Source organism: Nerophis ophidion, linkage group LG01, assembly GCF_033978795.1.
Source record: "Nerophis ophidion isolate RoL-2023_Sa linkage group LG01, RoL_Noph_v1.0, whole genome shotgun sequence".
Taxonomy (NCBI): Eukaryota; Metazoa; Chordata; class Actinopteri; order Syngnathiformes; family Syngnathidae; genus Nerophis; species Nerophis ophidion.
The window spans coordinates 77,751,542-77,765,345 of record NC_084611.1 but is presented as its reverse complement, the minus strand read 5'-3'; the positions used below and the strand labels follow the sequence as shown (position 1 = coordinate 77,765,345).

The following is a 13,804-nucleotide window of genomic DNA, read 5'->3' as shown; positions in this document are numbered from 1 at the left end:
TAATTTGCTTTTCACACGCGTCCTGTCTGACCTTTGGTACATTCCGAAGTGTGGGAAAATGTATCTGTGTTCTGTTACTGTTGAGCCACAAGCAAGGAAAAAATAGCAAGCTGAAATAGACAAAGTAAAGGGTGCATTATGAAAAGCCCAGGTCCAAAACAATGGCAAGTTGTTCTCCTGACAAGACAAGACTATTTTAATGCACGATAGCTGTCATCACAGGAGCACGTGTCTGCTGAAGCGCTTGAGAGGTGGAACTTCACTTCCGTGTCTAGATTACCCTTTACTATTAGTAACATAAGATATAGATTATTACTGTAACTGGTTAATAAGTACGATGGGATACTCAGCAGAAAGGAAAGACAAACTTTTAATGTCTTCATTATTGTCTGTCCTAAAAACATGTCAAGAAACCTCTTCTTAAACCAAATACACAAATTAAAGCGCTATGCGTCACATCCCGTCCAACTATGCTAACTAAAATGAAAAATGGTTTAGGGCACGGTCATGCTTTGATTTTAAAATATGTTTTGTTATGTAATCTGATATTTCTCCCTACATAAATGCTAATATATCATTTGAGGAATATAGGGGGTGGGGGGGTTCTGGCTGGCTGTTAATTAATTGTGTTTATTCCTTTATAACATGTTTGAGTTGATAGTCCTCAATTACAGAATGTTTAGCAGGGTGAATATTAGACTTTGGTTATAAATAGAGAAGGTAAAGATGCAGCAATATGAATACCATTAACTTGTACAACATCTAATGTACAAAATATCCGATACGTTTATTCAGGTAGAAGAAATACCACAGATTACGTTACCAAACATCCATGTCAATCAAACCTTGATTGTAATAAACCACATGTTGTGTTACATTTCTGTGAAACCGGTATCCAAATATGGAAGTGTAGCTCCTCTTCTCTGAATGCAAGTGCTCCTACAGCAGAAATTGAAATTCTGTCGGGGATACACCAACACACCGCAGGGCTTTTTTTTTTTAAATTGTCAATAGGAGCGTGTTTATGTCCATTTTGTTTTGAGCTGTTTTTAAAAAGTATAATGTTTAATAAACATGTCATCAGCCAAACAAAATGTCTAGTCATAGTTTTAAAAAATTTGAAAATGATCTGTGGTACAGTAAACTTATTAATGGTGAAAATATGTATTTATCTGTGAATAATCATGATTTAGTTTGATTTAAAGGCCTACTTAAATGTCATCAACCAAACAAAATGTCTAGTCATAGTTTTAAAAATTTGAAAATTATCTGTGGTACAGTAAACTTATTAATGGTGAAAATGTGTATTTATCTGTGAATAATCATGATTTAGTTTGATTTAAAGGCCTACTTAAACCCACTACTACCGACCACGCAGTCTGATAGTTTATATATCAATGATGAAATATTAACATTGCAACACATGCCAATACGGCCTTTTTAGTTTACTAAATTGCAATTTTTAATTTCGCGCAGAAGTATCATGCTAAAACGTTGCGGTATGATGACGCGTGCGCGTGACGTCGCGCATTGTAGAGGACATTTTGGTCCAGCACCGTTCACAGCTATAAGTCGTCTCTTTTCATTGCATAATTCCAAAGTATTATGGACATATGTGTTGCTGAATCTTTTGCAAATTTGTTCAATTAATAATGGAGACGTCAAAGAAGAAAGGTGTAGATGGGAAGCAGTTTATTGCGGCCGCCTTAGCAACACAAACACAGCCGTTGTTTCCTTGTTTACATTCCCGAAAGATGACGGTGACGCTTTACTATGGAACAGAGCGGTCAAGCGAACATGGTTCCCTACCGCATGTCAACCGGCAAGTTTCAGTGTGTAAATGGTGGTAATAAGTCAGCTCTTACCGTAGAAATGAGCGGAGAGCTTGCGTCGTTCCTCCTGCACCTGTCAAAGGGGCAGCTGCGATTCTCTTGCCTCCTACCACCAGCCGCCCCCGACCGTCGGATGCTTCCACCGTGGAGGAGGGGGGAAAAAAAATAAAAATCTCAGCCCGGCCCCAACGGCTGCCTTCGCCCTGTTGAGAAACGTGGCTTCCCTCGGAGACACTGGCGGTCACCACACCCGTGGCCACACCACTCCGACTTTCAGATTGCACAGGTATGACCATATAATCTCACTAAAACACTAGTAACACAATAAGCAGATAAGGGATTTTCCAGACTTATCTTAGTAAATTTGTCTAATAACATCTGAATCGCTCTGCTGTCTAGTTTTTTTTTTCCCTAGTCCTTCACTTTCACACTTTCCTCATCCACGAATCTTTCATCCTCGCTCAAATTAATGGGGAAATCATCGCTTTCTCGGCCCGAATCGCTCTCGCTGCTGGTGGCCATGATTGTAAACAATGTTCAGATGTGAGGAGCTCTACAACCCGTGACGTAACGCGCACATCGTCTGCTACTTCCGGTACAGGCAAGGCTTTTTTATTAGCGACCAAAAGTTGCAAACTTTATCGTCGATGTTCTTTACTAAATCCTTTCAGCAAAAATATGGCAATATCGCGAAATGATCAAGTATGACACAGAATGGACCTGCTATCCCCGTTTAAATAAGAAAATCTCATTTCAGTAGGCCTTTAAGTGAACAAAAAGCAATCACGATTTAATATTTTAATCATTTTACAGCTCTATTTATTTTGTAGTCAGGGTTGGCTTCACCAAGTCCAATGTATAGTAAAGTAATATTGAATATTACCCTAATTGCAGCATTAATAGTTCCATGACACCCGGCTGTCTATGCGTCGCTCAGCGTTTCGCCAAACTAAATCTTAATTTGCATGCCGAATGCCTCACATTTTTACCCACTTTTTGGCAGACTACTTCTTGTCCCGCTATGTCGAACAGAACAGTGTCGTCCATACAAGAAATACCAACAGAAATTCATGTACATGCATTTCTAAGACCTTTGCTCTCAGCTGCAATGTCTTTTTCGAAAACAATGTTGAGCTGGTACTGCTTATACCGAACATTTTGATGCATGTTGATATATTCCAATACACGTTTTTTTGTTTGTATCTGATTTATATCAGACATGAATATCAGATCGGGACACCCCTAATTTCCAGTATTGCCCGTTTAACAAGTTACTTCAATTTCCCAGACTAGCATTTAGCTCCGTGGATTTAACGCACGGTGTTGTTTTGGCCAACAGGTGGTGAAGCACCATGGGAGCTCTGGTAGCCAGCCTGTAGTCAACCCCAAGTACTGTCCTGGTGTAAACAGCAATGCAGGTTATCTCTGTGTAACGGGACACTGTTGCGGAGAGACAGGCTGCTGTACCTACTATTATGAACTCTGGTGTGAGTATCCCATACCTGTCAATATTTGCATTTTGAAATTGGGGATATTTTCCAGAAAATTAGGATAAATAAGGGAAATTCTGGTATTTTCACCAGAATATCCGCTTGGAAGGGCATTTTTTCCAACAGGTGTTGTTCGTTTCAGATGCAGATGAAAAGCAAACCGTGCAGGGAAAACCTCTAATCAACAAGTGAAGTAAACAGTGGAAGGGTGTCAAAATAATATGTTTCATACGATAATATTTTATCAAGCCTTCTGTTGTTGTACAAGAGGCGGTCCTGGTTAAATTCACGCCTTGGGTGACACCATCCCCTTCACCGAAACCCCGCCACTATCACAACAGTATATTGAGGTTTGCTGGAGCCTATCTCAACTGCACATGGGCGGAAGGTGGTGTACACCTTGGACAAGTCGCCACCTCATCGCAGGGCCAACACAGATAGACAGAAATTCACACTCACATTCACACACTAGGGTCAATTTAGTGTTGCCAATCAACCTATCCCCAGGTGCATGTCTTTGGAGGTGGGAGGAAGCTGGAGTACCCGGAGGGAACCCACGCAGTCACGGGGAGAACATGCAAACTCCACACAGAAAGATCCCGAGCCTGGGATTGAACTCAGGACTACTAAGGACCTTCGTATCTTGAGGCACATGCACTATCCCCTGCCCCACTGTGCTGCCCACAATATATTATATTGTATTATTTTTATTATATAATCTTAAATATAAAAATGTAAGAAGAATAGAAAAAACTAGATAAATAACTGAAATGCAGTATATAAACACTAATGTAAAGTACACAGATCCTTCATCACAGGATCAAATAACCATGATTGAAAACATTCATGAAGAAAGCTAACAAAAAAACCTACTCTATGGAGCATAAAAAAAAGATTCCTGCAGTAAACTATTTATATTTTACATTTTGTTTTGCATTATCCTAATAACATCGGAACAGTTCCAGTTATAACACACCAATTTTGTACATAATGAAACAGCAGATAATTAACATAAATTTAATGGAGTCTGCAGACTAGCAGATTTTTCAATCTGTGTTTTTCCACTTCCAAAAGAGAAAAAGACTAAAATAGCATTTTATCAGGATGAATGCAGTTCCAAAATTCACAGCAGCAGGTACCAGAAGGTAAAAAAAAGTTGATTTTGCTAAATTTTGCGAAACAAAACGCCATATAATGTCTGCTAATATCTGTCATTTTGCGGCCCTTATACACACAGCAAACTAATTCCCGTAGGTTGAAGCACAGTACGTCTGATTATGGTAACCATAATGCTCCGACAATCCATCAAGCGGTGCGGCTTCTTAGCTGATCAAAGTTATACTAAGAAATGTTGATGGATTTTTGAGCGCCGTGTGTAATGTTCTATATTCTCAATGGAACATTTAAAGTTTTGGTGTTTTTTACTGGCGTCATTTTGCAGTCTACACAATAAGTGTCTGCACACACTTATCGTTACACTATGTACCAAATAAAATGGCTTTGAGGACGGTAAGCACAACCAGAATTATTCTTATTCTTAATATTATTATTAGGCAAACTGGGTTATAAGAGACACTGTCGATTTTTGAGACTATGAATGGATTTTCAGTGCGCCTAAAAGTCCGGAAAATACGGTAATGGAAATGAGGGGCTGTAGTGTGTAAAACTCATATTTTGTTTTGACCTATTTTTTTTTTTTTCTGTGTGTGCGCCCTCACATTGCCCATAGCAAAAAACGGCCTTGTGTGGTACCAACAACTGTGCTATGGTACCTAAAAGGTAAAGCAAGTGCCGAAATAGGCCTGAGCTCAGGGCTATTCATCTACATAATAAAGAGGGCCACAGTTTCAAGGGATCGGGGGCCGGACATCAAAATGTGGATGTTTCGGCCGAAAAGGAATCAATAAAGTACTATCCATCTATCTATCTATCTATCTATCTATCCATCTATTATTCTGTGCTTCCTTTTTATGAATAATTTACCTTCCTTGGTTTTATTTCTTTATTTTCTTTTTCATTTAATATAGTAAAACTGAAAATATAAACATAAAATAAACATTACAAAAGTATAGTGTCCATTGTGTATTTTACATGAATAAAATAGGTTTAGTGTTAATACTTTTACACAACTACGTATGTTCATGCATATAGAAAATTAACATCTACAGGACATCAAACATTGCACACAATGTAACCTAAGGTGTAGCGTTATTGCCCTCTACTGGTCAAATTTAGTACTACATGTGTTAAAGGAGCTCTAATCGCCCAGAGTTATTACTCTTAGACAAAAAACAACACGACCGCGAACACAAAAGACATCACAAAGCCGGAAATTTCAATTAAAACAAACTAAATATCTTTATGCACAATGTCTATTTACAAAGATCTGATCAAGTTTGAGTGAAGAAGCTTATGCGTGTGAATTTCTAACATTGTTACTTCTTGTCTAGAACAGTGTGTCTGTCGCTTAAATGTTCTACTTTGGTGTCCAGAAGTCTGATATTTTCAATTTACAGTGGGGCAAAAAAGTATTTAGTCAGCCACCAATTGTGCAAGTTCTCCCACTTAAAATTATGTAATTTTCATCATAGGTACACTTCAACTGTGAGAGACAGAATGTGAAGAAAAAAAATCTAGGAATTCCCATTGGAGGAATTGTAAAGAATTTATTTGTAAATTATGGTGGAAAATAAGTATTTGGTCAACCATTCAAAGCTCTCACTGATAGAAGGACGTTTGGGCTCAAAATATCACGATACATGACCCCATTCATTCTTTCCTTAACACGGATCAATCGTTCTGTCTCCTTAGCAGAAAAACAGTATGCAACTCAGTATTCTTCTTCTTCCAAACACGACGAGTTGAGTTTATACCAAAAAGTTGTATTTTGGTTTCATCTGACCACATGACATTCTCCCAATCCTCTGCTGTATCATCCATGTATCCATTTTGGTATAAACTCAACTCGTCGTGTTTGGAGGAAGAAGAATACTGAGTTGCATCCCAAGAACACCATACCTACTGTGAAGCATGGGGGTGGAAACATGATGCTTTGGGGCTGTTTTTCTGCTAAGGGGACAGGACGATTGATCTGTGATAAGGAAAGAATGAATGGTGCCATGTATTGGGAGATTTTGACCCAAAACCTATCAGTGAGAGCTTTAAATGGTTGACCAAATACTTATTTTCCACAATAATTTCCAAATAAATTCTTTAAAATTCTTACAATGTGAATTCCTCGATTTTTTTTTCACATTCTGTCTCTCACAGTTGAAGGGTACCTATGATGAAAATTACAGACCTCTGTCATCATTTTAAGTGGGAGAACTTGCACAATCGGTGGCTGACTAAATACTTTTTTGCCCCACTGTATTAAGATTGTTTTTTTGTTCAAGGTTGAATGAGTACTCTTCTTCTGCTCACCCAAGTGCTGCTTCATTGTGTGGTAGCGGCAGTACTACATACATGAACAACCCTAGTTTAAATGGTTTAATTAAACCTTTTTTGGGCGATGTTCAGCAGGCCTAAGTAAAAGGCTTTTGCGGGCCAGGTTACTTGGCCTGGCTTAGGTTGTGCCCTCTTCCCAAGGATGCATAATATACGTCCAGAATGTCTCCCTTCTTGCGGTCTCACTGGGTTAAAGATGTGGTTCTTTGTCCTTGGCAGGGTTCTGGCTGCTGTGGACGGTGTTGATCCTTTTCAGCTGTTTCTGTGCTTACCGCCACCGCCGGGCCAAGCTGAGGATCCAGCAGCAGCAGAGACAGAGAGAAATCAATCTTATTGCGTATAACGGAGCCTGCAACTACCCGTCCTCCATGCTGGATCTCAGTATGTTTATTTAAGGACACATTTTTCATTGTTTTCCTGTTGCAGTTCCACTGTTTGTAAGTATACTAAACCTACTAGAGATGAGGCAACAGTGCAGCCCGTACAAAATACACTGCAGGTGTTTCTGACATGATTTAGCGTCACACCTGAGTTCATGCTCATTCTTCTTCCAGGCTTCCTGGCCTCCTTCAAGTTGCCGTCCTATGAGGAGGTGGCGGCACAGCCCACCACGCCTCCACCACCTTACAGCTCGGTCTTCGCCCTGCAGGGAGGCGCCATGCTGGGTCCAAGCTCCTCGTACCCGCATCATCACCACCCCCACCCGCTCCAAAATCACCCCTGCCCCCCTTACCTGGGACCCGGCCCCAGCAGCTTCACCTCCTCCCAGAGCTCCGACAACTACACCAGCTGCTCCTGCGAGTCCTGCTCCTGCAGCACCTCCTTCTCCGTGCAGGTGACGGACGAGACGTATGACAGCAGCCGCATGTCCACGCCTAGCGATGCAGGCGGGGACGGCGCCCTCCTGCCCAGGGTGGGGGGCACCCGCGAGTCGCCGCCTCCGTCGCAGGCTCCCCCGGATGTTATACCAGCAGTCACCCCAGATGTCATTCCCAGTCATGCTTCCAACGGCAACGAGGGGCTGTCCCGCCCAGCTGCACCGCTCTCACTTCCTCTACGCCCCCTAAATAACTTTCACCCACGCCACCCACTTTCACCCCTAATTCTGCTTTCTTCCCTTCCTGCCGGTCAAGTCCAAAACAGCGTTTTATCAGACCCCCTCAGCGCCACGCTCACGGCAAAAGAAAAAGTGCCAGAAAGCCCGGGCCCCTGTTCCGCCCTTCCCCCGGATCTGTCGTCCACGGCGTGCCCTGTGGAGCAAAACTTCGCGGATGAGGACGAAGAGGACGAGGAGGAGGATCACTTCAGCCACCGACGCCTCACAGGGGATTCCGGCATTGAGGTGTGCCGCTGCCACGTGAAGCGGGGAGACCGAGAGGAGGAGGCGATTAAGGAGAGGCGAGAGAGCATGGATAACTCACTTCGAGCCAAGGGGGCGGGTCTTTCGCCCACGCTTGACAACTGCGCCCAGCTGCACGACCGCGCCCCCTCCCCTATGCCGTCCTCGTAGTCGCACGGGCCAAGAAAAGTAATCGATCCGGAAGAAAGCGAGGTGTTTATTGTCAGCGTCATCCTCAAGCATCAAGGCTAGTAGGTGAAAAGTCACTGAAGTTTTAAGTCTTGGGGGGATTTTGGGAGGCCAGTTGAAGGCCACCTATGATGTCCTCTCGTTGTCACCATCGCTCAAAGGCGAAAGTTGGGGAGAATGTCGAACCTGATGGTCATGACTTCAACCTCGCCAAGGAAGATAGGTATCGGTGGTTTGCAGGATTACACAAAAAAATGGTGAGCACCATTGGATTATGGAGGTGAGAATGTAGTAAAATAGGTGCATTTACAGAATTGATCTCCCGTCATGACCATTTTGAGTTGTCTCTCTCACAAAATCCAAATTGTACAGCCCCCTGCGCCCAGTTGAGTTCAGGACCAGTATCAGTACTGTAAACACTCGTGCAGCCAGGCCACCTTTAGCGGGAGATTCTCTTTGAATGTTCTGAGCTCCTGTGTTGATGCAGCCTACTGACGTCATGTGCTTCTGTCGACGGCAGACTAATTAGTGTCGCTTTGTGATTGTTGGATGATCATGGAATTCTTAGCGATTTGTTTACTGTGCTGACATCCGTGGGTCGTTTTCAAACTTGTAAAATCTGTAGATTTTACAATAAAAAGTGTGGCTGCACAGTTGGCAAAATGTTACCGTTTTACACCAAATTACTGTAAATTGAAAAACGATACAACTGTTAGTGTAGGGGTTTTTTTTCACCATAAACGCTACAGACGTATTTACAGTGTACCATCAACGGAAAAATTATACAGAGGTTATTTTCGCAGTAAAATTCTGGCGATTTAGCTCAGTTTACTGTAAAATCTTGGATATTTTTTGGATATTGCATGATTCCCAAAATGAAAATTAAAAAAACTGGACCACTGTTATTTTTGCTGTTTATTTTTACAGAGTTGCTAGTTTTTGACCGTAAAATATACGTCTGTTTCTACAGCAAATTACTGTAAATGTTATTTTTAACGGTAAAATTCTTACAATTGAGCTGACTTTTTCCATAAAATCTATGGTTTTCTGTAATGTTTTTTTGGTAAAAGCTATGGTTTTCTGATTTTACGGTGTCAAATTTATAGTTGTTGGGTTTTTTTTTGTTACAGTGCATAATTTCCCAAAAAACTAAAGATACCACTTTATTTTAAAAGTAAAATTATTGCGCCTGAGTTGCCAGTTTTTGTTTTTTTTACTGTAAAAGTTTGGCCTGCATTTACAGTGACAGTAAAATCTAGGGTAAATTTTATTTTGTATTGCATGATTCCTGAAATTAAAATCAAATAAAAACTGTTATTACGGTAAAATTCCGCCGTCTGAGCTGCTACATTTTTACTGGAAAATCTACAGCCATATTTCCAGTGCATTACTGTAAATGGAAAAACATTAACACTGTTATTCTTACCGTAAAATTATGGCAACTGAGCTGGAAGTTTTTTGAAGTAAAATCTTTTTTTTTTTTTGGAGTGCATAATTCATTGAAAAAACAACAATACCCCTTCATTTTTATTCTGGCGTCTGAGCTGCCAGTTTTTTACCATAAAATCTACAGTCGTTGTTTGTGCAGTGCATTACTGTAAATGGAAAACCTACCAGATTTAACGGTAAAACTGTGGCATTAAAAGCTGCCATTTTTTAATGTAAAATCTACAGCTGTTATTACAGTACAATTCATTTTACGGTTAAAGTCCGGTGGCGGAGCTAGCATTTTTTCCGTAGACTCTATGGTTGTTGTTTTTTTTAACAGTGCATAATTATAAATTAAAAAAAAAAAAGAAAATTATACAATTTTTATTATAACAGAAAAATTCTGAAAACAGAGCTTGCTGTTTTTTTGCCGTGAAATCTACGGTCATTTTTACAGCGCATTTTTGTAAATAGAAAAACAGTACTGCTGTTATTTTTACGGGAAAAATATCGCAACTGACCTGGCAATTTCTTTCTGTAAAATCTGTAGTTGTTGTTAATTTAAAAAAAATAAAGAATAGCTTTTTATTTTAGTAGTAAATATATTTCATCAGAGCTGCCTGTTGTTTTTTTTTTTTTACCGTAAAATCTAAAGTAGGGTCTGGTTTTATCATTTTTTAACATTGGAGCATTCTGGGTTAACCGTGCGCTAAAATGCCTCTTTATCAATTTTTAACATCCTTTCCTCAAAAGAAAAAAAAAAATTGTACCACCGTTATTTTTACGGTAAAATCTTTCAAATTATGCTGTTTTTTTACCGGAAAATCTATGGTCGATTTTACAGTGCATTACTATAAATGGAGAAATGGTACATACAACTTTAACTAAAATTCTGGCAACAACTGCCATTTGTTTTTCCCGTAAAATGTACGGTCATTTTTATAGCTAATTATTGTAAAGGAAAACAACATATGACTGGTATTTTTACGGTAAAATTACGGCAACTGAACTGGCAATTTCTTTCCGTAAAATCAATGGTTGTTTTTTTGCAGTGCATATATCCTTAAAAAACAAAACAATACCCCTTTATTTTAACAGTAAAATTCTGGCCTCTGACCTGAGAGTTATTTTAATGTAAAATCTACAGTCATTATTTTTACAGTTTATTACTGTAAATGGTGTGAGCTTGCAGTTTTTGCCATAAAATCTATTGCTGTTTTTTTTGTTTTTTTTACAGTGCATTCCTTTGGAAAAAAAACTGTAAAATTCTGGCGACTGAGCTGGCAAGTTTTTTAGCGTAAAATCTACGGCCGTTGTTCTTACAGTGTTATTGCAAATGTTAAAACATTACTTCTGTTATTTTCAGACAGAGGTGTCAGTTTTTTTGCTGTAAAATCTGTGGGTTTTTTTTACACTGCGTAATTCCTTTATGTGTTAGAATGCTGTTAAGGGAGTAAAAGGTACATGTAATATGTACATTGTAACTTTGCTAAAAAAAAAACAACCTCTGATTCTGATTTGTTGTATTTGTATATGTCAAACTTGTGCAAAGCTTTGTGTCGTGTTAACACAATTCCGACTGTTAGGCGGTTAAGACTGTACAATGAACATATACTCCCGTTGTTCAAGGCTGTTACTGTTACAGGGCGACGTTGAGCTGTTTCCTCACAATGATAATGAATGTAAAAGCTTTGCAACTCGTCTGGAGTGCTGACGGCCATTTTTCTAGCGCCATGGCGGAAAGAAACCCACAGGAGAATGTAAAGTAGCAAGGCAATACGAGCTCTGACGAGACATTTATTAGATGTTTTTCAGTGTTTAATGTGCAAATATAGTCACGGTTGAAATTGAGCTTTATTTATTATATCTTAACTGTGGCTCTCAGTTTCAGACTAGACTGTTTTGGGGAGGGTTTTTTTTGTACCATGTCGAGTGCCTCCCCAGGATTTAGGGAGGATACTCGGTCCGGGTCTCTTCCATTTCATGGACTTAGCACACATGTACAAAATTTCAATTGTGCATTATTGTGCTATTGCAGTTACTATGAGAGAAACCCTCTTCATTTTAACCTCTAAAAAGTGATGTTTTTGACTCCTGTTTGGATCATTGGCAGGATTGATTGATTGATTGATACTTTTATTAGTAGATTGCACAGGATATTTATGAAAACAGACTAATTATGAGTGACTGTTATATTTGTGGTTGCAAAAAAAAAGGCCTATTTTAATGGCTGTTTTGACACCCTGCGACTTGAAGGTGTGTCCCAGAAGGTTTAGGTCCAGAAGTATATGGATTGTGACAACAGCGTATTGATGAGTTTACCGTTTCTACACCACACATTGGATAAATTCTACAATGGCATGATTTTAGTGTAGACGTTGAGCCAAAGCATTATCTACAGTGGGGCAAAAAAGTATTTAGTCAGCCACCGATTGTGCAAGTTCTCCCACTTAAAATGAGGACAGAGGTCTGTAATTTTCATCATAGGTACACTTCAACTGTGAAGAATGTGGGGGGGAAAAATCCAGGAATTCAAATAGTAGGAATTTTAAAGAATTTATTTGTAAATTATGGTGGAAAATAAGTATTTGGTCACTTCAAACAAGGAAGATCTCTGGCTCTCACAGACCTGTAACTTCTCTAAGAAGCTCTTCTGTCCTCCACTCGTTACCTGTATTAATGGCACTTGTTTGAACTCGTTATCTGTATAAAAGACACCTGTCCACAGGCTCAAACAGTCAGACTCCAAACTCCACTATGGGCAAGACCAAAGAGCTGTCGAAGGACACCAGGAAAATAATTGTAGACCTGCACCAGACTGGGAAGAGTAAATCTACAATAGGCAAGCAGCTTGGTGTCAAAAAATCAACTGTGGGAGCAATTATCAGAACATGGAAGACATGCAAGACCACTGATAATTTCCCTCGATCCTGGGCTCCACGCAAGATCTCATCCCGTGGGGTCAAAATGATCATGAGAACGGTGAGAAAAAAATCCCAGAACCACACGGGGGGACCTGGTGAATGACCTGCAGAGAGCTGGGACCAAAGTAACAAAGGTTACCATCAGTAACACACTACGCCGACAGGGAATCAAATCCTGCAGTGCCAGACGTGTCCCCCTGCTTAAGCCAGTGCATATCCAGGCCCATCTAAAGTTTGCCAGAGAGCACATAGGAGAATGTCATGTGGTCAGATGAAACCAAAATATACTTTTTTGGTATAAACTCAAGTCGTCGTGTTTGGAGGAAGAAGAATACTGAGTTGCATCCCAAGAACACCAAACCTACTGTGAAGCATGGGGGTGGAAACATGATGCTTTGGGGCTGTTTTTCTGCTAAGGGGACAGGACGATTGATCCGTGTTAAGGAAAGATTGAATGGGGCCATGTATCGTGAGATTTTGAGCCAAAACCTATCAGTGAGAGTTTTAAATGGTTGACCAAATACTTATTTTCCACCATAATTTACAAATAAAATCTTTAAAATTCCCACTATGGGAATTCCTGGATTTTTTTTCACATTCTGGCACGCAGTTGAAGTGTACCTATGATGAAAATTACAGACCTCTGTCATCATTTTAAGTGGGAGAACTTGCACAATCGGTGGCTGACTAAATACTTTTTTGCCCCACTGTACGAGGGATGTCAAAAAAATATTTTTGACTGAACCGTGATTCCTGTTTGTAACGATTCTGAATAAAGTCAAAAACATTTTTTATTTTTTTTAACTGTTCTGTTCAGCTACTAAGTAAATCATATTGTTGAGGTCGTTACTTAATGTTTTAAAAAAGAAAAGTGTGTGATACTTCTCTTGTTGCCTTTTTCGTCCATCCATCCATTTACAATTACTGTACTGTAGTACATATAAGACTTATTTATCACTTAATTTAGGCCAAAAATATGGAGAATATGTTTGAAAAAAATTAAAACAATGTCGTGAAGCTGCAATATTTGAGACGATATGTGGAAAGGGACCAATGCATAAGCATTTCACTCTAGGGTTGTGAATCTTTGGACACCTCACGATTTGAGGTAACGATTCAATTCATATTTGATTCTCGGTTTAAAGGCCTACTGAA

The 13,804-nt window shown here is 39.8% G+C and overlaps 1 protein-coding gene across 6 annotated transcripts in view; it reads left to right on the top strand.

The window, feature by feature from the left end:
* The window catches only part of LOC133560118 (WW domain-binding protein 1-like), a 31,113-nt gene extending 19,766 nt beyond the window's left edge, over nt 1–11,347 (top strand). For all 6 annotated transcript variants that reach the window (XM_061912289.1, XM_061912269.1, XM_061912261.1 and 3 more), the window contains 3 exons: nt 3,172–3,319; nt 6,989–7,150; nt 7,324–11,347. In XM_061912289.1, the coding sequence (XP_061768273.1) occupies nt 3,172–3,319; nt 6,989–7,150; nt 7,324–8,279 (1,266 nt within the window). In that variant the 3' untranslated portion in view covers nt 8,280–11,347. The remainder of the gene's footprint in view (nt 1–3,171; nt 3,320–6,988; nt 7,151–7,323) is intronic.
* Nucleotides 11,348–13,804: the final 2,457 nt, after the last annotated feature.